The sequence below is a fragment of the Apodemus sylvaticus genome, chromosome 2 (genome assembly GCF_947179515.1).
Source record: "Apodemus sylvaticus chromosome 2, mApoSyl1.1, whole genome shotgun sequence".
Classification (NCBI taxonomy): domain Eukaryota; kingdom Metazoa; phylum Chordata; class Mammalia; order Rodentia; family Muridae; genus Apodemus; species Apodemus sylvaticus.
The window spans coordinates 13,239,323-13,267,065 of NC_067473.1; the positions used below are offsets into that span (position 1 = coordinate 13,239,323).

The 27,743-nt window shown below is 36.4% G+C and overlaps 1 protein-coding gene across 2 annotated transcripts in view; it reads right to left on the bottom strand.

Moving 5' to 3' along the window:
• Hgf (hepatocyte growth factor) overlaps window positions 1–27,743 on the bottom strand; it is a 76,501-nt gene that overhangs the window by 25,161 nt on the left and 23,597 nt on the right. For both annotated transcript variants that reach the window (XM_052173127.1, XM_052173126.1), the window contains exons 7-10: window positions 27,280–27,398; window positions 10,050–10,224; window positions 6,392–6,519; window positions 2,377–2,479 (exon numbers count right to left, since the gene is read on the bottom strand). In XM_052173127.1, coding sequence (XP_052029087.1) covers window positions 2,377–2,479; window positions 6,392–6,519; window positions 10,050–10,224; window positions 27,280–27,398 — 525 coding nt within the window. The remainder of the gene's footprint in view (window positions 1–2,376; window positions 2,480–6,391; window positions 6,520–10,049; window positions 10,225–27,279; window positions 27,399–27,743) is intronic.

Below are 27,743 nucleotides of genomic sequence, written 5' to 3' on the forward strand. Positions count from 1 at the left end.
AGAATTGTTTTTTCTAACTCTGTGAAGAACTGAGTTGGGATTTTGATGGGGATTGTTTTGAATCTGTAGATTGCTTTTGGCAAGATGGCCATTTTAACCATATTAATCCTGCCAATCCACGAGCATGGCAGATTTTTCCATTTTCTGAGGTCTTCTTCGATTTCCTTCTTCAGAGACCTGAAGTTCTTGTCATACAGATCTTTCACTTGTTTGGTTAGAGTCACACCAAGATACTTTATATTGTTTGTGGCTATTGTGAAGGGTGTCATTTCACTTACTTCTTTCTCAGCCTGCTTGTCCTTTGAGTATAGGAAGGCAACTGATTTGCTTGAGTTGATTTTATAACCAGCCACTTTGCTGAAGTTGTTTATCAGCTGTAGGAGTTCTCTGGTGGAGGTTTTCTGGTCACTTAATAGACTATCATGTCATCTGCAAATAGTGATAATTTGACTTTTTCCTTTCCAATTTGTATCCCCTTGACCTCCTTATGTTTTCTAATTGCTCTAGCTAGAACTTCAAGTACTATATTGAAAAGATATGGAGAGAGAGGACAGCCTTGTCTAGTCCCTGATTTTAGTGGGATTGCTTCAAGTTTCTCTCCCTTTAGTTTGATGTTGGCTACTGGTTTGCTGTATATTGCTTTAAGGATGTTTAGGTATGGGCCTTGAATTCCTGCTCTTTCCAAGACTTTTAGCCTGAAAGGATGCTGAATTTTGTCAAATGCTTTTTCTGCATCTAATGAGATGATCATATGGTTTTTTTCTTTGAGTTTGTTTATGTAGTGGATTGCATTGATGGATTTCCTTATATTGAACCATCCCTGCATCCCTGGGATGAAGTCTACTTGATAATATGTTAATAGTTAATGTGGTATTAATTACAATTATTTTTGAATATAATTAAACATGATTTAAAATAAAACTGGAAAGAGCTCGCACATGGAAACTTGGATCATCTTTCCAATTGCAGGTTTACTTTCTAGACTAAGCAAAACAGCAAGCAGTGTGGTTCCCACATGCTTGATATTGCTGTCCACAGCAGACCTTATAAAAAAGGATGTAAAACAATGCTATACTTATTATGCTTGAGGAAACAAAACCCTACGAGAAGACTAAGTATTGTAAGTCACATGACTTGTGAGTAATAGAGGTGGCATTGGAATCAATGGCTGTTTTCAAAGTCCATTACTATTGTCTACCTCCTCCTAAAGTATTGCTTTTTAAGACAAGGGCTACTGTGAAATGCAGTAATTCACCAATTTCTTCCACAATATCTTCAAATAACTTTTAATTGTTCCTCCAAAAAGAAAGCTAATGTCAGTTAACTAAGCATGGTCAGCAATCAGATAGATTGCTGTGATCTCAGAAATTTCAAATTTGAGTTGTAAATAATCATGAACTAGAGGCCAACATGGATTACCTAATGACATCCTTTCTAAAACCATTAAATATCCCATTCCTATTCATTTGTAAAATCAATTAATTTAAAATATCAACCAGTCTTACACAGTCTAGAAGAGAACCTTTCATTTAAAATACAACCTGAAATGATTTAACTTCTCTGAATCTTTGATCTTTTATTTTCAATAGAAATATCTCCCATATAATAATATGATGATAAAACAGCATAAAAATAATCTAAAAAGCTGTGTAGCCAGCATTTAATTAAAGAATCCTAACTTTTCTATGGTTCTAGTGTGGATATATGTGAGGGTTTTCTAGCAATCCGTTTTAAGTAAAAACTACGTGTTAGTGTTAGTCTTCATTTATGTTTTTACAACTACTAATACTATTTATAGTACTATGTGGATCCCACATTCTTTAAGATACTTTTCTAACATAAATTTGTATATTTCAAGAATATGTTTTAAGTTACAAGTATATTTCCATAATGACTTTAAAGCTTTATAGATTATAGCTACTAGAGAGACTATTTCTATAAAATTTAAGGATATTTAATGTTCGTATACAAATAAAAGGATTGTTTACTGATTTGTTTCACAAACTGTTTTTAGTCTTATTTTAATTAATATTATCACCCTTGACCTGACCACTATACTGTCTTGTTGCGTTATATAAAGCTTTTGTCAATGTGACTACATCATCAATGAAATTTGGGATCTAACTACATGTCTACATTTTCTTCTTCCCTACAGCATCTATTACACTTCAGATATAATATTGTGTTCAACATACATGTACTGTTTAGATTACATACGTAAAAGTTTGCTATAGATAGAACCAAGGTATGAGTTATACAGACAGAATTAATCTATTATTTCTATTGGCTCCCTCAGTTAAAGATAGAAGGAAATAACTGAATAGTCACATTAGTACTCTCATAACACTATAAGTAGAAAGAAAGAAATTTATATACCGGTGCAAATCCTCCATATTCTTGTCCCACATGGAGCATGTAAGTCCAGACCTTGTTTTTGATAAGTTGCCCATGTAATTTTTCCCATTGCCACGATAACAATCTAGGCACAAGATACACAGGACTCAGTATTATTGTAAAGGATAAATATTTTGTAAACATGTAAAAACATCAAAATCAACATAATAATTAAAGCACAAATTAACATCAGTATGAATTAATGGGAAATATATAAGATTACAACCTCTCTATTCTCAGTCCACTAATGATTCCAATTACAAATATTTATTTAACACCGCTCACCCCCCCCCCAAAAAAAAATCAGGCAAGCAACTCTTTGGGACACCAAGAAAATAAAAAGGTTTAAAGTAATCTTTGTAGTTCCCAGAATTTTTTGAAACTTTTTACTACTCAGAAAATATAGAAGAGTAACACAATAAGATGGTCAGTTACTCATGTTTAGACTTTGGTTTCTTGTGACGGTGACTTAATGAGTCACTCAAGACAGCTGTTGTACAAATGTTCTTTCCTTTCATTTGGTGTGATTATGTTCTCATTTATGAGATCAGGTTGAAGATGCTTGGCAGAAATCACACAGGTAATACTTTATCCTCTTCACTGTGTGACAGCTTCTGGACATGACATTGATTTGGTGAATCACAGCTGATTGATGCATATGGTCAGTTGGTTACATATTGTAAAGGAAAAACTTGCCTTTTTATGAGCAATAACAACAGGTTCTAAACCTTCCAGGCTTTGGAAATGAGTAACCATCATATTTCTAAACAGATTTCACAAAATGCCGAGCAATGCATTGATGGTTTTTGTGAGTCAGTTATTACTGTATTGCAGTAGAAGAGTTATTGCTCTATTTCTAGTAATTTTTCTTTCCATATGTCTCTTCCAAGTAGGAATGAATTGTAGAATTAGTGGTGTGTATGTAGAGAATTGTAGATTCTATTTCTAGTCAAATGAATATATATGTGTATATATATGAAATATACATGCACATATATGACATATATTTCACCCCTCTTTTATCTTTTGATACTCAAAATGCTCAAACAGCCAACATAAGCTCCTTTAAATTGATCCTTGTGTCTGTTTTTTTCTCAGAGTTCACTGTGGTACTTCATACAATATGGAAGTCCTGATTCTGCACATGATACATGATACATGATACATGATACATGCACATTTTCACCCACGTGAAACTGCAATGCCAGCAACCACTAGAAATCCTTCTACTCAGATCTCTTACAAATGTCCGCTGTGAATACTATTTCTTTCACTGTACATACCAAGTGTCTCTGTTCCTAGGAAAATGCAACAGTTTAATGACAGATAAGAAAATATAAAGAATGTTTCCTGTCTAACACTCAGCGCATTAGTAAATCTGTATCTTTGGAGTTAAATGCTTACTTTTCAACTGTGCTTTGAGTTACTATGTAGTTAATTGGTTTTTTTCTTGAGATTAGAATAGCATTAGTAAAATTTTCCAAAACAGCCTTAAACATACATCTGCCTTTTTGTACTAATTATTTTTGTGAAGGTATTTTCAACATTATAAAATAAAAATATCAACAGCTCAACAAACACTGATGTTGTTCTGTATTTTGCAGTATGAAATATTCAGTCAAGATTTGATTTTTGTAAAAATAATTATTCATCTAATTAGTATGTAAAATTAATTTAATATTTAATAATAGCAATCACATACCCAAAATATATTTAAATGAATTTTATGATGCATTAGCTGTAAATGCTTAATTTATGATGCTTGATGCTATATTTCTATACACCCAAGATTCTGTAAAACTTTTTCAAATGAAAAGTGGTCTGGCTCTCTACACTATATTCTCTCTTCATTGGGATCAAGGAATAGATTTTTCATTAAAAATTAACTATTGAAAGCATATTTCCAGTTTATATTTAGAATAAGTAAAATTAGTATATAGATTGATTTACATGTGTGTGCTTGTAGAAAAAAAGAAAGAAATTTCTAATTGTCCTATAATATAGATTTATAATATTTATAGTAGGTAGACTTATAATAAATGGATATGTATAGATAATAAATAAGTAGATAATAGATAGATAGATAGATAGATAGATAGATAGATAGATAGATAGAAGGAATAGCTTCATATTATCAGTAGCATATTTAACACAAAGGTCAGCAAACTTCCTGGCTGAGTGTTGAATTGACTGGCAGTGTGTCCTGAGTAGTAGCTTTTTGCTTTCTTCATAGAGTGTTCCTGAAAGAGTGTAGCACACTCTTGCACATATCCATTGAATTTATTGTTATTCAATATATTTATAATTAATTAAATAGTGAAAAGATAGGAAAATGGAAAAGTTGTTAGAAGGAGAGTTTAAGTCAGTCTTGCTTGTACTACTTGGATAATTTGAGCACATAGCATTGGTTATTAAAATTAATATTTCTTCCTTGATTAGATATTATTAGATATTATATATTACTGTGTTATATAAACAATATTATTTTATTTTAGATAAACAATACCATCTACTTGATCACCAAATAAAATATTTACATAATCTATTACATGATTCTGTTGTAGGTCATCCTGTGTGTATAAAAACAACTCAGTATAGACTAGAAGTTCTAAAAACAACTGTGTTCATTTTTTTCTACCACAGTATCATCAACTGTCCTAGTGAATGAGACAGGGATGCAGAAGACTCAGATGCTAACAAATGTGCCTTAATTGGTGGTTTTAAGGTTATTTCCAGCTAACCTTTAAATCTCACACATAGTGAATTGACTGAAAGATACCCTTTCCTGATTGATCCTACAATTCCGGTTTGCAGAGCTACTCTGGAACAGTGGCTCTGGAGAAAGTGTTCAAAGAAAAGGAGTCTATATAGGCCAATGAGCTCAAGAAATAGAGCTTTGAGACAGAAAATGGACAGTTTTTTAACATGGCCATGGTTTTTAAGTTTAGATGAACTAGAATATGATCATTAAAAGTATAATTCTCAGTTGATTTCACATCAATATGTGTCCAGAGTGCAACATTATTATTCACCACTGATCGATGATTTCCATAATAGTGAACTCAATCTATCTTCTACTGCTCCCTGAATCGGCTGTCTTAAGGTACCTATATTTCCAAGACAATTGCATTTCCCCTAACCCTGTGCAAATGTCACTAACACCCAGGTCGCAGTGACTTTCTTTTGCAGGATATAATACTTCATTGGCCCTCTTGTCTGTAGCCATCCCTGAGTTTTCGATTTCCTTGAGACAGTCAGTATGATATAGTTGAAGCTCAAGTCAGATCACATACTTTCTCAACTTCACAACAACCCTTCTTCATCAATCCTGAGAGCTCCTGCAAGGCCCAAACAATTTACCTCTATTGTCTTTATAGCCTCGTTTAAAGGCCTTCTGGCTCATCTGGTGACAGGCAGAGTGACAAGATTAATCCTTAATTTTTATCTATTCTCTTTACTTACATTTATTGTTTCCTAGAATGCTTTATACATGTATGGGTGGAGGACACAGCTCTGTGTCCTGATGTATTGCTTTAAATCACCCTCTACTATACACACATGTCCTTCCTGACCATGAAAACCTAAGAGAGGAAACGCCTCTCACCTCTCATTCACAGCTCATTTTCTCTGTTATTTTGCCACAAATTTACATATTAGTCCACTAGCATTTACACTTTATAGATTTCTATCCACAAAAAGTAGAAGTGCCTCAGTTGTAAAGGCTAGGTCTCTGGAGCCAGGCATTTAGTTTTGTGTAGTTGTACCAATCTTTTATAGCCAGTCCCTAGAACTGTACCGTCCTTTGAATAACAACCAACTAACCACATGATTAAATAAATATTGAATGAATTTTCAAATGAATGAATATATAAAATACACTATTTAGACTTTGTGATCTTCCTTGTAAGTCAATAGTTCAACCAGAAATAGAATGTGTCCTCCTCCATCCTCTCCCCTGGATTTAATCATGCCCTTACTACAAAATGTCAGCTATTACCTTGTCCACTTGACACATCACACTTGGGAATTTGAGAGCAGTAGCCAATGCGGATGTTCGGATCAGTGGTAAAACACCATGGTGATTCAGCCCCATCTGGATTGCGGCAATAATTTTCTCTAAGGTCCCTATTGAGAGGAAGCATGTTAAGGTAAATCGCCTGGTGAAGTTAACCCCAGTACATTTCTAGTATCGCAGATGTACGGATGGTTTGGATTAGAAGAGTGATAATAACTTGGGACTCTGTATACACCACACACACACACTCCCCAGGGTAGTAAAATAAACACTGTCCTCAAAACATCAGAGTTTGTGAGGCACAATGGTGCCTGAGAGACCATAGAGGCAGCAGCCCTCAGTCCCCCTCACTCACTCTCAAAGTTTGACTCCCAGTACATGTATTTAGCATATATAATAAATATATAAATAATATGGAAACTTATAATTCTCCTTTTAGAAGAAAGCATACTAATATCTACTTTTCTTACTTAAAATGGAATTTGAAACTCTCTAAACCTTAAAAAGGTCCTTTTCTTCCTTGATTTATGTACCCTTTGATACATATAGTTTCTCCTAATCATATACATTTTCTCAGAAGTCACTTATTATCTTAATAGACATCACTAAATAATGAAGACTTAATTATAATACACATGACTAACAGTTGTATAAGTTTTCAATGTGGGTCATATACATCTTTAATCATAGGTTTAATTAGAAATGTAGAGTTCTCTAGTCTAAGATGTCTATTAAAGCTCTATTTGTTTGACTGGTATACTTATCTATTTATTGTGATACTGAAAATCAAAACAAGGTGTTCTCAGTTACTCTACAAGCATCCCATCACTGAGCCCATTCACCAGACATGTCTTTATTTCTTAGATAAAGTTCATATCAAACAAAACGTGGAAACATTCATGCATAATCGTCCAGAAAGAATAGTAGTCATGTCAGGACAATTAAGAGCCTTTCAATTTCATTAATATCCAAATGGAAACAAGAAACAGACAAAATTCTTAGCGAGGAAATCTAGAAGTAATAATCTATCGTGTGAGACTAGATCTTGGCACATTTTTTTTGCTTTTTGTTGTTGTTGTTGTTGTTGTTGTTGTTTGTTTTTTCGAGACAGGGTTTCTCTGTATAGCCCTGGCTGTCCTGGAACTCACTCTGTAGACCAGGCTGGGCTCGAACTCAGAAATCCACCTGCCTCTGCCTCCCAGAGTGCTGGGATTACAGGCATGCACCACCACTGCCTGGCAGTACAAACTCTTAATAAAGTGCCTGAGAAAATATGACCAATGGTTAGTCATAACATGGGAGGATTTAAATAACAACCCATATCCAAACCCCTGCACTTATCATATTCATCTCTGAAAAATATAAATGAATTTTTATATCCTCTAAAATATTATAAAATTACATTTAAGCTCTTATGCCTATATAAAGTAAGTATAATATTTTTCAAATAATCCACATAAATTTACAACATTAAACACATAATTTCTCAGTTATATTATTCTTTACTTTCAATTTAAAGCAAGGTAATTAAGAGAATCTAAAGCTGCCAAAAGTCCTTATGGGCCTAGTTTCAGAATCAATCCCTAAAATCACCAGATTAGTTTAGAATAGACATGAACCAAAAAGGAGATTGGCCCAAATTTTCACTCTGTTTTGTTATGCTTAGTTGAGGAGTTATTTACAATACCTGAAGTGTATTGATTACTACATAATTCATGTGTACTTATCATAAATAGCATTGCTCAGTGACGGAATTGAATGTATGCAGGCAAATATGCTTTATTAGAAGCAGAGATTCCAACCATCTCTGTTTCTGCTATATTGGAAAAAATAGAAAACCAATATCCTGAGCAAAATATTGTGCCACATTTTTGTAATATTATAGTAGTCCAGACTTTGGAGAGAAATTTATGCTAAGCTACTTTAGTTAACTAAGTTAATTAAGAAAGAAGAATTTACATTCCAATAAGATCCACAATTCAATTTTCAATGATTTAGTTTCAAGGAAGCAGTTTACAAATAAATTCTTATAAACATTTTCTTCTTAGATAAACATTAACTTGGTTATTTTCATATGCTCAGTTTTGCTTAACAGCTAGTATTTTTAATTTATATTATGCATTTACTTATTTTAACATTTTAAATTAAAATATAATTACATCATTTTTATTCTTTCCCTTCCTCCCTCCAGCCAGTCTTATGTGTCCTACCTCTCCAAGCCCTCCCTTGTCGCCACCAAACTCTCAAATCGATGGCCTCTTGTTCTTCGAGCATTATTGTTTTGTATGTACAAATATAAATATAAACTGCCGAGTGCATTTTGTTGTTTCTGTGAATATGGTTTCAGGCCTGATCATTTTGTACTGGGTAACCAGTTCAGAAAGCTCATCCTCAGGTAAAGCTGATTCTCCCTCTCAACACTCATTAGTTGACTTAGTTGTCTGCCTTGGAGTGGGCCCCATGGGACTTCCCCCTTCCATGTTGGCATGTGTGTAAAGTAATGCAATTTCTTATTTGACTTTTGCCAATAAGCAAAAGATAACACAGTGGGATCGGCACCAGCATGGTCTTCCTTGTCCTCTCTACTAATCTGTGCTTGCTTTTGCTGCTTCTGCTAATCCAATAGTTATTTTCTGCTGAGGTGTGAGGAATAGAGGATAGATTTCTGAGGAGGACATGAGAGAATTTAAACCAGAATGGCAAGTATAAATTATGTCCTTATAAAAATAACAACAAAGAAAACCAGAACACAGAGTAGTGAGTTCACAAATGTGCACAAGCACCTGAATGCACATTTGCATACCCACAAATCTCCTTTGCAGTTGGGCCACTAGAGTGTAGAGTTCTCTATCCTGCTGTCATTTTTTCTCATTAAAAACCAAGTATATAAAACCAATAGAGGTCCTTTAATAGGTGCTCTTCCAGCAAAGCTATGACGCATGGCATGTGTGGTGGAATTTCAAAAGCAACTTTTTAAAGCTCTTTCCAACAAGGTAAACAGTTGAAAAACAAATGACAGTATTGTCACACCTATCCTACAAGACAACTGGTGAGCGAGGAGTTGTGGGAATGTTCAGGTCCACAATGTAATTAATGCTGGAAGTCAGTTTCTTTGATTTGGTTGATTTAGATAATTTTGATTCCCATTATTTGCACAGAACCAAAAATAATTGGAAATACTTATACTACTGAAAATAATTTTGTTCCCAGATTTGTATGGCTGAAAACTTAGCAATCTGAAGGAAGCATTTTTGGAAATCAAGGTGTATCTCACTGTAAAAGAAAGAAAATGTAATCCTTGCCTTCATGCAATTAGGAAATCTTGAGAGGGATAGAGTCTGAAACCAGCTATCATGAAAAATTAATTTCTTAAATAAGTCTTTACAAGCAAAATTGTAATGAGGAAGAACCTAAAGATGTGTTTTATAAAATATGTCTGTCAACCCTCTAAATCAGCATTACCTAGAACACTTGATAAAATGTTTATTTGAGGCCAGGAAAAAAAAAAGACTGTCCCCCATTTTGCACTGAAATACACATAGGCCATTACATTGTAATACAGAGAGAGTGTGCAAAAAGCAATCTTCCCCATTTCCCTGGGTTCTGCTGAAGTTTGCAGCATTTCCTGAAGCCAACTCACTTGCATTTGAAGTTCTCAGGAGTAATGTCATGCTTGTGTGGGTACTGTGAATCCCAACGCTGACAGGGAATTCCATTCCAAATGGTATTGCTGGTTCCCCTGTAGCCTTCTCCTTGGCCTTGAATGCATTCAGTTGTTTCCATAGGGACATCAGTCTCATTCACAGCACTGTGAGCTATTGATGAAAAAAATATATATATATGAGCTTAAAGGAAATTGCTCAGCATGCTGTCCCCCTTCCAGTGCCCAGTACCCAGTGCGCAATGCATTTGGGATGCCAGGAACTTTTTTTTTAATCAATTCTAAAGTTTAAATGATAATTAAATGGAGTAAGAAATTTAACTTAACATATCACTATTTTCATTCCAGTTTTCCTTTCACTTCAAATCTAAATTAATTTCTTCATGAAGTTTTGTGAAGATATTTACTTCCATATATCTCTGTGAGGCACATATTTTAAAAAGTTCTTTGGAAATTAAGTGGAGAGGTGGGAGTGTGTCGGGTGGAGGTGCATATTCTTGGAGGCAGGGGGTGGGAGGAGGGGTTGGGGATTTTCAGGGAGGGTAGAAACTGGGAAAGGTTTTAGTATATTAAATGTAAATGAAGAAAATATTCAATAAAAAAACAAAATTTCTTTCTAAAATGAGTACAGTGTCATTCCTAAAGACAAGTTTCTTCAGTACATACAGATTGAACAATTTAATCAATGACAATTCTCTTTTATATGGTAAATGCTGCATAGGTTGATATATTATTTTCTTTTCAAGCAGATTTGGGGTCTTTTAAAAATTGAGCTGTTCCTAGATTTTTTTAACTAGCACACATCATATACATACATATATGTGTGTAGATGGTATATATGTATGTATGTATGTATGCATTATGTAGTCTGTGCTTATTTTATTATATATTACATACATGTATATTTCAGTTAAAATGTAAAAATAATCTTAAAATTAATTTTCTCATAAACCAGACCTATCCTTTTTGCACTGGATGTACTCTCAGACAAAGCTAACTGAAAATAAACCAGCGTAAGTGTGAGGATGGACACAGGAGTCCCAGCACTCAGAAGGATGGGGCGGAGAAACCACAATGTGAGACCAACCTGGACTATGCTCATACCTTGCCTCAAAACAAACACAAAAGTGAAATGCAGAAAGCGCTGACTGGTTTAATGAACTCAGAAGTGACCTCCCAGCCCTTCTTTATGAGAAATGATCATGCAACGATCTTTAGATAAAAGCCATTTTGTTCGCCGTCTTGAACTGTCTCAGACTTAAGTAATGCACACACATGCACATGTGCACACACACACATAATATATATACATATACATGTATATATATTACTAAAATATTTTAATTTAGAAGCAGAAAATAAAATCTTAGACTTACTATGTTAATATTATATTAATATAAAAATTAAAATTATATCAAATAGATAATTTCATTAGGATTAGAAACGATGCAGCATATGAAAACAATAATCATCATTGTACCTAGTAATTTAATAAGCATCTGTAGCTACATAGAATTTGCATATCTTGGTCTTTATTTTTCATTTTAACTTCTTGGAAATGCATCCTGAATTTAACCACAAAGCTAATATTTTTGGTAAATATTAAATTCAGGGTTAGTATGCCAGTATTTATTTCATTTCACATTCAACTACTAGAAGTGACCTCATCAAGAGCTACATAATTCTGCAGTGCATACAATAAATAATTTAGATGAATGAAGATACATTCCTACAACTACTTAGGGTAAGTAAGTAACTTTAGTCTGTAAGACTTCTTATGAGACTCTTTGAAGCAGTACAATAAATATTATCTGATGAATGATAAATATTATCTATGATAAATCATCTGTCTATAGACCATTTAACTGTAATATGAATGCTTGATGCTACTGCTCACATACTACTCTTCAAATACAACAACTTATTTCTGAACTATAATAAAACAGGCTCCTCTGCTGCCCTGCTATATAAATACCACAAGCTGGAGCAAAAGTAAAACAAACGCTTCATGATAATTGATTTGGAAAGGGCTGTCAAATGTTAAGAAAGGCATTCCTTTGTACTTAATCTTTCAACATGGGACTTGGATTGAGGAAAGTTTGAAAAATTCTTTAGCAGCCGAACTAAGAGTTAAAGAAGAGCAGCAACATAGCCAAGTATCTGCTAAAGCTGATCAGCTCAAGATAAAACATATTTTAAAAATGCATCATCATCACCACACACACACACACACATACTTTCACAAGTATGTCTACTAAGTTCACGCTGAACACATCAAGAACTCTTTTGAGAGTTTCTCACAAATGCAATATTTTGCCAGGGGGTTCAGTAGAGTCCAGGCTTTAGCATCAGATGGAAAGACATGTAAGTGCTCCTCAGTGCCCTAGGAGAAGAGGAATGTTTGTCCTTGATGATTGACACAAAGTTTTCTGTTTGAAAATACTTTAAAGAACACAACCTCCAGTATTAAAATTTCCACTGTCTTGTTACAAAACCATCAAACCCAATGGAGGCTTCTTGGAACGTTCACATCAATGCAGTATGATCTAGTTGCCAGAATATTTCAAGGCATTTTGCAGGATTGAATAGATATTTTTAGATAAAGAAGATCAATTTATCTAATTTCTAAGGCAAGCATCTTTTCTCAGACAGGCGTAAGTAGAAACAGATCACCAGTAGATCAATCCAGGCATGGTGGCATACACCTGCAATCTAGCCTTAGGCAGGCTGAATAGGGTGGCTCATAAGATCAAAGCTAGCTTGTACTATATAAAAACAAATAATTTTGTTTTTAAACTAATAATGTTAAACAAATAATTAAGTAAGTAGGCAAAATATTTAATTGATATTCTCTATGAAAACCTTGCCAGATCTTTGCTGAGAAACTATCTTTTAATAGATGTCAATGAATGGAAAGTAGTAAAGACCTCCAAAGTACAAACCTCAAATTACTAGGGAGTTAGTGTCAAAGAGGGCTTAATAAGCTTTATACAATCAAATAAATCCTTACATTCACAATCTGTTCCTAAGTTATTATCCTTGCCAAAATTAATGCAGATTTTCCATCAGAGGTAAGTAGCCTGACACTCTCCCCTTTGAGCATGTACAGGAGTGCAGAGACCAGAGAAATACAGTAGGTATTTCAGAGAAAAAGAGCAGGTGCCCTATTCTTACATGGATGCTAGGAATACAGATTTGCGATATCATGATTGCAGAGAAACATTCTTATTCACTGACCCTGATGAACCTCCCAAGCTGCATACCCTCTCATTTTATAATAGTTAAGAATAAATTGCTTAACATGACAGAGGACAACTATCTGATTATGCCCTGGAGTTCTTCCCACCTTATAGCTACCGAGGAGCAATGAAACCCAGGATTCACCTCATGATGGGCCCCAGAGACTTAAGTACAGTCTATAAAGCCACCCTCCCGTCAACAGGACTTGTGCTCCTTGGACCACAAGAGGCAGGATCAGACCCACTGTAAATTTAAAGAGCTTCTTGTTTTAAAGTTGACATGGGAAAGTAGCAAAGACCTCCAAAGTACAAACCTCAAATTGCTTGCACGTTTGCTCTCCATGTGAAACGAGTATTCAGACTGAAACATTGCCCTGGACTTTGTCCAAGCCTTTTTTGGTACAAAATACACAGGAGACAAAGCATTCATGAAAGGTCTTCAATTCTATAATATAATTTCTTAGAAGATGACTTGGAAAAGCCATCCAAGTGAAGGACTTTTCCCCTGAGAAGGATACTGATCGCATGATTTTTTTTCCTGACTGAGAATATAATACAATTTTTATTTCTATGAGTCTTTACTCTGGCCTTGAACTTCCAATAAAACTCAGTTAAACAGTCAGAATTCTTTAAGAGGAAAAGCAATTTGTCATAAATATTTTCCCAGCATCTGAATAGACTGATAATGATACTTTTTAAAAGAGGCTTATATTAAGTTTTACCACAAGGAAGGCTTTTTGTATCTGTTATAGATGATTATTTGGTCATAACAAGGACTTGGTAGTTTAAACAATGTAATTTATTCTCTTACAGTTTTAGAAACTGGGAAGTTCCAGACCAAATCCTGGTCCACTGGTTCCTAATGAGGGTTCCTTTTGGCTTGAAGATAGCTGGCTTCTTGCCCTGTCTTTGTATGATAAAGAAACAGAGAGAAACTCTCTTCCTTCTGTTATAAGACCATCATCCCCACTAGCTTTTGGCCCTTTCTTAGAGTTGCACTTAATATTGAATCCTGTTTAAAATATTTATGCCAAATGTAATCATATGGGGATTTAAAGCTATAATATTTCAATGTAGAGATCATACAATTCAGTCTATTGTAATGCCACGAATAGATGCCTGAGTTGTGAAAGACCTGGGCAGCACATACTTATAAAATGTCTGTGTTCAAATATAAATCATCTAAAAATTTAAATAATACAAAAAAATTAAAAGAAAGAGGATAAGACACATGAGATAAGAGAAGACCAGAACAAAATCTTTTAAGTCAATAAGCAGCAAAACCACAATAGCCCAGCAAACCTTGAAGCTTACAGATGAGCTTAGACCATGGCAAAAAAAAAAATGAGGAACAAAATACATTAGGCTTTATTTATGTGTAAATCAAAGAATGAATAAATAAATAAATAAATAAAATGAAAATGAAAAGCCACAACTATCTAAAAATCAACCTTTATTCATCAACAACTTCATATTAAATTCCTACAATAGCCAAATATTCTGTTTAATTGGAGCCTCCAGATTTCAGTAGACAGGCAAAGGAATAAAAATAACAATTAATATTTTAAAATACATGAAATATTCAGACTAGTTAAGGACATTAAAGGAGAAGTTTAGATGATGTAAATATATACTAAAGGATATGAGAAGATTTAGCTGAGAATTGTAGCATGTACCTTTAATCCAAGTACTCAGAAGGTCTACATAGAGAGTGTTAAGGTAGAGAGGACAACACAGTAAAACAATAATTAATAATACATGAATAAATAAACATTTGACCAAGTTATGATAAAATTTAGAAATGATAATGAAAATAATATTTAATGAAATAGACTTGTAACACCAGCAGTTTGACAGTAAAGGAAGAATAATGCCCCAAATTTAAGCCAATTGGAACTATACAATTAGTTCTAAGCTAGCCAGAGCTACATAGTTTCATCCCATCTCAAGAAAGTAAATGTGGAGGAGAAGGAGAAGAATAAATGGGAGGAGAAGGAACAGGAAAAGGAAGAGAAGGAGGAAGAGAAGGGGGAGGAGGAAAAAGATTTGGTGAAATGATAGTTACGTTAAAATTTACACAAGGTATGGCTTTATATTTGAGAAGGAAGGAGAGAACACAGTTCTCCTACTATGGCAAGCCTTGGATACACTAACATACACCCAAAGAGCAAGTTTTTGACCTAAATCCCATCTCATGGATGTGATAGAGACCTTTAAGGAAGATGTAAATAACTTCCTTAAAGATATATAGAAAACACAGGCAAACAGAAGTCCTTAAAGAGAAAACAAATAACTTAAAGAAATATAGAAAAATACAATCTAACAGGTTAAGGAACTGAACAAAACAGTCAAGGACATAAAAATGGAAATAGAAATACTATGGTAATCACAAATGGAGGTAGCCATGGAGATAGAAAAACCTAGGAAAGAGATCAGGAGCTACAGATACAAAGAACACTAACAAAATGCAAGAGATTGAAGAGAGAATCTCAGGTGTAGAAGATACCATAGAAGATATTGACACATTGGTTAAAGAAAATACAATGAGCAAAAGGTTCCTAGCCCAAAACATCCAGGAAATTCAAGAAACAATGTAAGGGTCAAACCTAAGTAATAGAAGATCATAAAGATTCCATGTTCAAAAGGCCCGAACAAAACCATAGAAGAAAATTTCCCTAACACAAAGAAAGAGATGGCCAGACATCTATGTACAGAAGACTGCAGAACACCAAATATATTAAAAAAAGAAAATCCTCATGTCATATGATAATAAAAACAAATAAGGGGAAAATGACAAGTAACATATAAAGGCAGACCTATTGGAATTACACCAGATTTCTCAAGAGCGACTCTAAAAGCCAAAAGATCTTGGACAGATGTCATACAGATCCTAAGAGACCACAGATGCTAGACCTAGCTATGATCCCCAGAACAACTCTCAGTCACCATAGAGGAAGAAACCAAGATAATCCATGATAAAACTAAACTTAAACAATATTTTTCTACTAATTCTGCCCTACTGAGGATACTAGAAACAAAAGTCCAACACAAGGAGGGTAACTCCACCTAAAAATATAAAACAAGAAATTAATCATCACACACACACACACATACACACACACACACAAGAGAATCACATACACATGATACCACCTCCAACAACAAAAACAGCAGAAACTAACAGTCATTGGTCTTAATATTTCTTAACCTTAATGGATTTAATCCCCTAATGAAAAGACACAGGCTAACAGCCTGGATATGCAAACAGATTCCAACATACATTTCCCTATATACAAGAAACAAAACTCAAGTCCAAGTGGATCAACATAAAACCAGATACACTGAAGCTAAGAAGAGAAAGAAGGAAAGTGCCCCAAATTCATTGGCACAGGGGGAAGAGAGGGGAAAGATTTCCTAAACAGAACTCCAATGGCTCAGGTTCAGAATCAAAAACTAATAAATGGGACCTCATAAAACTATAATACTTCTGTAAGACAAGGGACATAGTCAATATGTCAAATTGGCAGACTACAGATTAGGAAAAAATCTGTACTAACCCCACATCCAATAGAAGGTTTATATCCAAAATATATAAAGAACTCAAGAAGTTAGACTCCAAAAATCAAGTAGCCCAATTAAAAAATGAGATACAGAGCTAAACAGAGAATTCTCAACATAGGAGTGGTATGGAAACACTTAAACAGTGTTTAAACATGTTCAACATCCTTAGTTATCTGGGAAATTCAAATCAAAACAACCCTTTTTGCACCTTATACCAATCATAATGGCTAAGATGAAAAACTCCAGTAACAGCAGATGCTGGTGAGGATGTGGAGAAAGAAAGACACTCCTCAATTTCTGGTGGGATTGCAAACTGGTTCAACCATTCTGGAAGTCAATCTGGAGGGTTCTTAGAAATTTGGAAATAGTTCTTCCTGAAGACCAGCTACACCACTCCTGGGCATATACTCAAAAGGTGTTCCACTTTGTCACAAGGACATGTGTGCCACTATGTTCATAGCAGCCTTGTTCATAATAGCCAGAAACTGGAAACAACCCAAATATTCCTCAACTGTAGAATAGATACAGAAAATGTGCTTCATTTATACAACGGAATACTATTCAGCTATTAAGAATGAGGACATCAAGCATTTTACAGGCAAATGGACAGAACTACAAAATAACATTCTGAGCAAGGTAACACATGCCCAAAAGGTATGTACTCACTGAAAAGTGGACATTAGCCAAAGGCCCAGAATATCCATGATACAACTCACAGACCGACAATATGAGGTTTAACTAGAAGGAAGGCTAAAGTGAGGATGCTTCCTACTTAGTAAGTGCTTGAAAATAATCATAGGAGGCAAGCGAGGGACAGACCTTGGTGGAAGAGGAGAGGCAGGAAAGGGGGCAAGATATAGGGGTCCTTGAGAAGCACAGAGGGCCAGGAGAATGAATGGAATTATGTAGCAGTGAGGAGTGGGGTGGGGGATACTCCAGAAAGTCAAAGACCTTGGAGGTGAGAGGCTCCTAGGACTCAGTGGGGATGACCTTAGCTAAAACATCCAATGGTGGGGAGATGGAACCTGAAGAGACCACCTCTAGTAGATAGACAGAATCCTCAGTAGAGGAATGGGACCACCCATCTACCTTCAATTTTTTTTTGACCCAGAATTGTTCCCATCTAAAAGAAATGCAAGGAAAAAATGGAGGAGAGAATGAAGGAAAGTCCATCCAGTGACCAGCCCACCTTGGGATCAATCCCATGGACAGGCATCCCTGACACTATTACTGATGCCATGTTGTGCTTGCAGACAGGAGCCTAGCATGGATATCCTCTGAGTTGCTCAACTAGTAGCTGACTAAGGCAGATGCATATACTTACAGCTAACCATTGGACTGAGGTCTCAGGAACTACGATAGAAGAGTTAGGGGAGGGACTGAAGAAGGTGAAGGGGATGGCATCTACGTAGAAAGAACATCAGATCAGTATTAACTGAATCAGACCCCTCAGGGCTCCCAGAGAAGAAGGTACCATCCAAAGAGCATACATGGCCTGGTCTGTGGCCCTCAGCATATATTTAGCAAAAGACTTCCTTGTCTGGCCTCAGTAGGGGCGGATGTGCCTAATCCTGTAGAGACTTGATGCCCCAGGGAAGACAGATGCTGGAGCTGGGAGTGAGGGGGGAAACACCTTCTCAGAGGCAAAGTGTAGAGGATATGGAGTGAAGAACTCTGGGAGTGGGGACTAAGAAGTAGGTCAACTGGAATGTAAATAAATAATATAGTTTAATAAAAAGTGTGAGAGATGATCTGTTTGGTCCTGATTTAATTTTGGTATTTGGTATCTGTCTAGGAAATTATACATTTCCTCCAGATTCTACAGTTGTGTCGAGTATAGACTTTTGTAGTAGGATCTGATGATTTTTTTGAATTTCCTCAGTTTCTGTAAATGTAAATAAAAAATATATCGAATAAAAAATAAAATAAAATATTTCGCACATGTTAAAAAAAAGAAAATCTTCAGAAAATGTTTACACTTCCTTTTTCAATTATATTCTAAATGCATTTGTATGCCTAGCATTAAAAAAAATGTGAGAGATGAATTAAAGATGTTTGGTTTTGTCTTCATTTAATATCAAAGAAAATCTTCAACTTATTTACTCCCTCTCTCCTTCCCTCCCTCCCTCTCTCCTTCTTCCCCCTTCCCCACCCACCTCTCTGTGGGTATGTGTATGCTACAGTTCAGCTTAAGGATCAGAAATATTATCACCAGAATTTTGAAGGCGCCATTGATTTTGTACTAAGAAGAAGAAAATTGGAGAGGACAACAGTGAACAGTGTGATAACTCCACTAGGAAAAACCATTCCTGTAAACAGTGATGATGAACAACAGTACTTTATGGCATAAAGAAGAGAGTGATGAATCAAAACGGCCAATGTAGAAATTCACAGATGACTAGACAGACAGCTCTAGGTGAGGCATCAAACAGGAAAGGTGGAGGAGAATTTTAGATTCTGAAGTAAATAAATGATTGTAACAAGCAAACAAATAAGTTTTTAAATCACAGTACTGGCCCGACTGCAAAAATTAATGAAGTAACTCAGAGAAAGATCATAAGAGTAGAAGTGACCACATAGGTAAGTTACCTGTGGTGCGACATTGAGATCAGTGGTGACACGTAAGAAATGTAGTCTAATCCAAGCTAATCTAAGGAAACAAATCAACATTCAGTGAGCTGACACAAGAAAAATGTGTTTTCAGGTATACCTGGCATTCCTTGGGTACCTACAGAATCAAAACTATCTTCCCAATAGTATCCTAAGATTATCTGGGGACAAAAGACTGAAGCTGCAACAAATGTGCACGGCTGCATCTTTTTAAGGTGACACTAAAAAATTTGATAAAAAAGCAAAACAAAAATCAAAAAACAAAGAGTATTTTAATTTACAAAGACAATACCACAGATTTCTCTATTTCTGAAAATTAATTTATTTTCTTGTTAAAACTAACTGTATCACTATCCAATGTTTTCACTATTTTTAAAGAATTCACATGCTTTCAATTTCTTTCTTTTTTTTACATTTTTTTCTTTATTGATATGTTTTTTATTTACATTTCAAATGATTTCCCCTTTTCTGGGTCCCCACTCCCCGCAAGTCTGATAAGTCCTCTTCCCTCCCCCTGTTCCTCCATCTACCCCTTCCCACTTCCCTGTTCTGGTATTCCCCTATGCTGTTGCATTGAGTCTTTCCAGAACCAGGGGCCACTCCTCCATTCTTTTTGGACATCATTTAATATGTGTATTATGTCTTGGGTATTCAAATTTTCTAGGCTAATATCCACTTATCAGTGAGTGCATACCATGACTGATCTTTTGAGACTGTGGTAGCTCACTTAGTATGGTCTTCTCAAGCTCCATCCATTTGTCTAAGAATATCATGAATTCATTGTTTCTAATGGCTGAATAGTACTCCATTATGTAAATATACCACATTTTTTGTATCCATTCCTCTGTTGAAGGATACCTGGGTTCTTTCCAGCTTCTGGCTACTACAAATAGGGCTGCTATGAACATAGTGGAGCATGTCTCCTTATTGCATGCTGAAGAATCCTCTGGGTATATGCCCAGGAGTGGTATAGCAGGGTCCTCAGGATGTGCCAAGCCCAGTTTTCTGAGGAACCGCCAGACTGATTTCCAAAGTGGTTGCACCATCTTGCAATCCCACCAGCAGTGGAGGAGTGTTCCTCTTTCTCCACATCCTCGCCAACACCTGCTGTCTCCTGAGTTTTTTAACTTAGCCATTCTGACTGGTGTGAGGTGAAATCTCAGGGTTGTTTTGATTTGCATTTCCCTAATGATTAATGATGTTGAACATTTCTTAAGGTGTTTCTCAGCCCTCCAAAGTTCTTCATGGGAAAATTCTTTGCTTAGCTCCATACCCCACTTTTTAATGGGGTTATTTGGTTCTCTGGGTTCTACCTTCTTGAGTTCTTTGTATATATTAGATATTAGCCCTCTGTCGAATTTAGGGTTGGTGAAGATCCTTTCCCAATCTGTTGATTGACGTTTTGTCCTTTTGACAGTGTCCTTTGCCTTACAGAAACTTTGTAGTTTTATGAGGTCCCATTTGTCAATTCTTGATATTAGAGCATAAGCTATTGGTGTTCTATTCAGGAACTTTTCCCCTGTGCCCATGTCCTCAAGGGTTTTCCCCAGTTTCTTTTCTATTAGTTTCAGTGTGTCAGGTTTTATGTGGAGGTCCTTGATCCATTTGGAGTTGAGCTTGGTACAAGGAGATAAGAATGGATCAATTTGCATTCTTCTGCATGCTGACCTCCAATTGAACCAGCACCATTTGTTGAAAAGACTATCTTTTTTCCACTGGAAGCTTTCAGTTCCTTTGTCGAAGATCAAGTGACCATAGGTGTGTTGGTTCATTTCTGGGTCTTCAATACTATTCCATTGATCTGCTTGCCTGATATTGTACCAATACCATGCAGTTCTTATCACTAATGCTCTGTAGTAAAGTTTGAGGTCTGGGATACTGAATCCCCCTGAAGTTCTTTTACTGTTGAGAATAGTTTTAGCTATCCTAGGTTTTTTGTTATTCCAGATGAATTTGAGAATTGCTCTTTCTAGCTCTATGAAGAACTGGGTCAGGATTTTTATGGGGATAGCATTGGATCTGTAGATTACCTTTGGCAAGATGGCCATTTTAACTATATAAATACTGACAATCCATGAGCATGGAAGATTTTTCCATGTTCTGAGATCTTCTTTGATTTCCTTCTTCAGAGATCTGAAGTTCTTGTCATATAGGTCTTTCACTTGTTTGGTTAGAGTCACCCCAAGATACTTTATATTGTTTGTGGCTATTGTGAAAGGTGTCATTTCCCTAATTTCTTTCTCAGTCTTCTTATCCTTTGAGTATATAAAGGCTACAGATTTCCTAATTTGATTTTGTAGCCAGCCACTTTGCTGAAGTTGTTTATCAGCTGTAGGAGTTCTCTAGTAGAGGTTTTGGGGTCACTTAAGTATACTATCATATCATCTGCAAATAGTGATACTTTGACTTCTTCCTTTCCAATTTGTATCCCTTTGACCTCCTTATATTGTCTAATTGCTCTAGCTAGGACTTCAAGAACTATATTGAAAAGATATGGAGAGAGGGGGCAGCCTTGTCTAGTCCCTGATTTAGTGGGATTGCTTCAAGTTTCTCTCCATTTAGTTTGATGTTGGCTACCGGTTTGCTGTATATTGCTTTTACTATGTTTAGTATATGGGTCTTGAATTCCTGTCCTTTCCAAGACTTTTAGCATGAAAGGGTGCTGAATTTTGTCAAATGCTTTTTCAGCATCTAATGAAATGATCATGTGGTTTTTTTTTCTTTGCGTTTGTTTATGTAGTGGATAGCATTTATGGATTTTCTTATATTGAACCATCCCTGCATCCCTGGGATGAAGCCTACTTGATCATGGTGGATGATCGTTTTGATGTGTTCTTGGATTCAGTGGGCAAGAATTTTATTGAGTATTTTTGCATCAATATTCATAAGGGAAATTGGCCTGAAATTCTCTTTTTTAGTTGGATCTCTGTTTGGTTTTGGTATCCGCGTAATAGTGGCTTCGAAGAAGGAGTTGGGTAGTGTTCCTTCTGTTTCTATTTGGTGGAATAGTTTGAAGAGTATTGGTGTTAAGTCTTCTTTGAAGGTCTGATAGAATTCTGCACTGAAACCATGTGGTCTTGTGCTTTTTTTGGTCGGAAGCCTATCTACGACCCCTTCTATTTCTTTAGGGGTTATTGGTCTGTTTAGATGGTCTATTTGATCTTGGTTTAATTTTGGTATTTGGTATCTGTCTAAGAAAATGTCCATTTCCTCCTGATTCTCCAGTTGTGTTGAGTACAGGCTTTTGTAGTAGGATCTGATGATTTTTTTTTTAATTTCCTCAGTTTCTGTTGTAATATCTCCCTTTTCATTTCTAATTTTGTTAATTTGGATACTTTCTCTGTGCCCTTTGGTAGATCTGGCTAAGGGTTTATCTATCTTGTTGATATTTTCAAAGAACCAGCTTTTGGTTTTGTTGATTCTTTGTATGGTTCTCTTGGTTTCTACTTGATTGATTTCAGCCCTGAGTTTGATGATTTCCTGTCTTCTTCTCCTCCTGGGTGAATTAGCTTCTTTTTGTTCCAGGGCTTTCAGTTGTTCCGTTAATCTTCTAGTGTATGCTCTCTAGAATTTCTTTTTGGAGGCACTCAAAGCTATGAGTTTTCCTCTTAGCACTGTTTTCATTGTGTCCCATAGATTTGTGTATGTTGTGACTTCATTTTCGTTAAATTCTAAGAAATCTTTGATTTCTTTCTTTATTTCTTCCTTGACAAAGGTATCATTGAGTAGAGTATTGTTCAGTTTCCATGTGTATGTGGGCTTTCTGTTGTTTTTATTGTTATTAAAGACCACTTTTACTCCATAGTGATCTGATAGGAGGCAAGGGATTATTTCAATATTCTTATATTTGTTGAGGTCTGTCTTGTGACCTACTATATGATAGATTTTGGAGAATTAATTTCTAATATAGAAAGAGTTGGCTTACATAATCAACAGAGCTACACTGAGAATCCCAGTGACAGAGTAGATGCAGCTTTCCTTCCAAGAAGTTTGTAAATTGACTTAATCAGTGAAGCTTTTTAAGGGATGCTAGTCATAAGCACCAACAGACTAATGCAGCTGATACAATTAGTCTCAACTAATATAACTTATGACTAATATACAGGACAAACATTTAAAATATAAACTTGCCCCAGAGAAAAGCATAATCTACTAGTCCATCCAGGCACTGCCCAGGATTTGCAATCATATCTGTTTGTAATATCTTAAATTTTCATATGCTTGTGACTCTCAAAATTTACACAGCTGAAATGTTTGTGGGCTTCTGGTATTTGTGGGCACTCCCCTTTGATAAGAATATGTTGTAAAAGAAGGTGAAGAAGCCTTCTGTAGGGCACCCAGGCACAAGTTTACAGTGAGAAGCATCCATCCTTTACTTCCAGGGACACAGTGACAATAGAACAATGCTTAAAAGCAGTGACAGGCACTAATTTGGACTTCATTCATCAGAAAAGGAAATATTCAATGATCCTGAAAGCCACAAATGTCTCTACCAAGACAGTGTTGGCTATGCCTTGGCAGCTCATGCTAAAGCCCTTGTCCAGATCAAGCTCATCTTCATCCTTTGCTACAATGAAGTGTGTGACACATAGCAGTGGCTCATAAAATCCAATCCCTCAGAAAAGAGCCAGAGCCTTGTGTTCTCTGCTGGCTGACACTGCCTCATAGCCAATGTCACTAATTGTGGGACCATGAAAGGCAGACTGTTTTGTGATTGGGCTAGGTTTAAACCCCAGGGACCCGGCAGATAGCTCTGCAAGGAACGGAAGGAAGTTTGCCATGCGCACAGACACTAGGCTCCTGACATGAGACCTCAGATCCATAATTCTGTGGCCATCAGTCAGGTAAAGCAATGTGTGCAAGCCCCTGGCATTCTGTCTGGACTCCACCCCTACAGTTACCTGGCAACAGCCGGGTAAGCTCCTCCCCACAATTACCTGGCAACAGCCAGGAAGGCCTGGCCCACTCTAAAAGGGGATGCTTGCCCCATCCTTTCTCTCTTGTCTCTCTTACTCTCTTTCTCTTGCCCTCTTGCTCCCCCTTTCTTCCCATTCCCTTCCCTCCCGCCTCCACGTGGCCATGGCCGGCCTCTTCATTTCACTCATCACAACTCTTTGCCAACAATAAATGCTTTAAAACCACGGGCTGCCTCTTCTGTACACGCTGCACTGGAGCAACGAAGAAGGTCTTCCTCTAAAGAGCCATGTCTAATCTCCCGCAAGAAACCTCTCTACTTCCAGACTCCGTCTCCGCGAACACAAGCAGCCCACCCAAGTAAACCAATGACTGTCTTCCCCAGGGACCTGGCAGGAACGCTCCTCCACGCCCTTTGTCCCTTCACCAGGGGTAAGTAAGAACCAGGACCCTCATTCCATTCTTAGCTCTTCCATGACATCCTGAGGCATCTGCGGTGACCAAGAACTAGAACCTGCAGTCTTGGCCTCTCTGAGGCTCAGGGACCCACTAGCCGGCTTCTGCCAGTTAGTTCCCTGGGGATCTCAGACTGTGCTTCCCCACCCCCAGAGCTGGGTCCTGAGGCTTCCCATAGCCCAATGCATTCAGTCAAACTTCTGAAGTCTGAGCCTTGGCCTGATACGTGGGCTACCATTCTAACCCACAACTGATGGCATTCTCCAATATCATACAGAAGACAGGATTTAGATTTATCCCTCTTATGTACGCACTGGTACTCTCCATTCTTCACCTTAGATGGATAGCTTTACATGAGCATCTACACAACACTCTGCAGAAACCATGCTGTATCTTCTTGCCATTTCTCACTCGTCACCAAGTGACATATCTGCTTTACATTATACCTCTTGACTACCGTTCGCATCCTTGCCGCTTTGTCGTCTCATGGCATGTTCCTTTCATTTATACTCTATTCCATCATAGCCTGTAAGTCATATACTTTTTGTGGGAGAGTCTTTCCTTTCTCACCTCATTATATTACTCTGAAATGACTTTACATTGAAATTGAATTGTTAAATTTCCTGTGATTATAAGATGCACATACAAGTGCATGTGTATACATTATGTGCCTATATGATACCTAGAGAAGAAACAATTATTAACAAGACATATTCACAAATGTCACAAATATATTTAATGTATTCTCAAATATATTTTATCGGTGTCTCTAGTGTTTATAAACTTCAAGGCAACGCATTATAGTAACATTCGGGTTGTATTAGATAAATGCTTATGTTCCAAAAAGAAGGAAAGGAAAATAATGACAGTAACATTCTTTATTTCTTATTCCAACCTCCTTTTAAAATGCCCTTATGATTTGAATTAGAGCCACAATAAAGAACAGCACTCATGGTTCCCAGGACACTTGTACCAGTTATAAGGTGAATGTGTGTGTGTGTGTGTGTGTGTGTGTGTGTATACATATATACATAGGAGTATACATGTGAAAGTGTATTTATGCAGTGTGAGTGTGCATTCATGAGTTGGTTCTCTGTGCATTCCTGTGTGTATTTACTAGTTCGTGTCCTAGAAAAAGATTTTAATAATGCTTAAATCTCAAACAATAAAAGAGAAACAATTGGTGCATTGTATCTAACTGATCTCAAAAGATGGATGGTTGAGTATGATTAAATAAGTCAGTGGGTGGAACTAATCCAGTCTCGACAGAGCAACACTGTCATAGGAGCCATCTTAGATTTTTAAAGGACAAAACAGATGATTCAGTCTCCCTGGAACACTGTGTATCAGCTGAGAGGCTTCCAGATTATGTGATCACTTCACATATGCCATGTCCTTTCCCGTTGCCGTTCTGACTTGCCCAAAGGCTAAATTTCATTAGTGGGTCTAAAAATTACACTGACAGTTCAGCATTCTGAATAATGTTGTAAGCCTCCTTCAGAAGACGTTCCTACTCAAGCTGGTACAGGGAAACATCCAAACATCTACCCATGAACCTTATATAATGTTGTGTTATGCTTGGTGCAGGTACATGATGTTATATAAATCATTTCCTTATATATCTCTTTAGCAATATATAACTTTAAACTGGCAAGCCAATTTATACATGTATAATGTACAACATTATACATGTGCATAAATGCATGCAATTCTACTCACCTTAAAGCTGAAAATGTAAAAGCATGTCTCTATCTAATTATTATTACATAGTAAAACTTCAAAGTAGAGGTAAAACATGGATTGGATATAAAAGAGAGGACCACATTCACAAATTTCAAGGGATATCACAAGTAAGAAGATAAGCTATTTAGCTTGTAACATGAGCATTTAGCTAAGGGCCAGCATCCAGAAGCAGAGAATAGGAATATAGCAAGTTGGAACAAAATGTAGGCCATATTCAACACTGGCTAGAGGGAAGACACCACCCTCTAGAGGTTAAGGACACCGGTGAGAAGCTTCAATGAGGCATAGTTTTCTCCTTGACAGGGTTTGCCTTTGTCCAAAAGAGGTTTTCTATCAAATGACAGCATAAGCTTCAACTCAGACAATTGGGAGAGAACAGGTTCAGGAGAAGGTAGTAAACTCTGAAGAGGTTACAGACATAGGAAGTTTGTGTACATAGTCTCTGATCATTGTCTCTCTCTTTGAACTTTTGTTTTTAATTTCTTGTCACCATTAAACTGCAAGCATACTATCATTATACATATATAAATCTACTTATGTGTGTACACTTGTGCATATATCCCTGCTATACGTGCATACTAAGATAGATACCAAATAAAATAATTGTTAACCTATCTCCCTAATAAAGACTGCTTAGATCCAGCCTGTTAGAGGAAAAGGAAGCAATAAATTTGACTCTAACTTACCGCACATTTTAATTGCACAGTACTCCCAAGGGGTGTCAGGGTCAAGAGTGTAGCACCATGGCCTCGGCTTGCCATCAGGATTTCGGCAATAATTATCATCAAAGCCCTTGTCGGGATATCTGCAAACCACACCAAGAAAAGTGTCATGTAAATCTGCCTGCAAACACCACAGGACCCTCAAGCTCACAGACTTGGTTTTTCCACTTAGCTTGGATACTAGAGTTAGAAAAAGAACAAGTTTCCAACCTTTACCATGGTAGGGCCTGCCATTCCCTAACTGTCCAATTTAACTTAGGCATTCTGTAGATGATAGAATCGGGTCCTCTTTGTTCCTAAGTTAGGTCCGTGTCAGACCTGTCTACCAGTTAGTATCGCCCACTGCATCTCTTTTTCACAGAGTCCGATTAAAGACAAATTCCATAAACATGACCTTGTGTAGAATGCTCATTAAAAGAGCAGGTTCT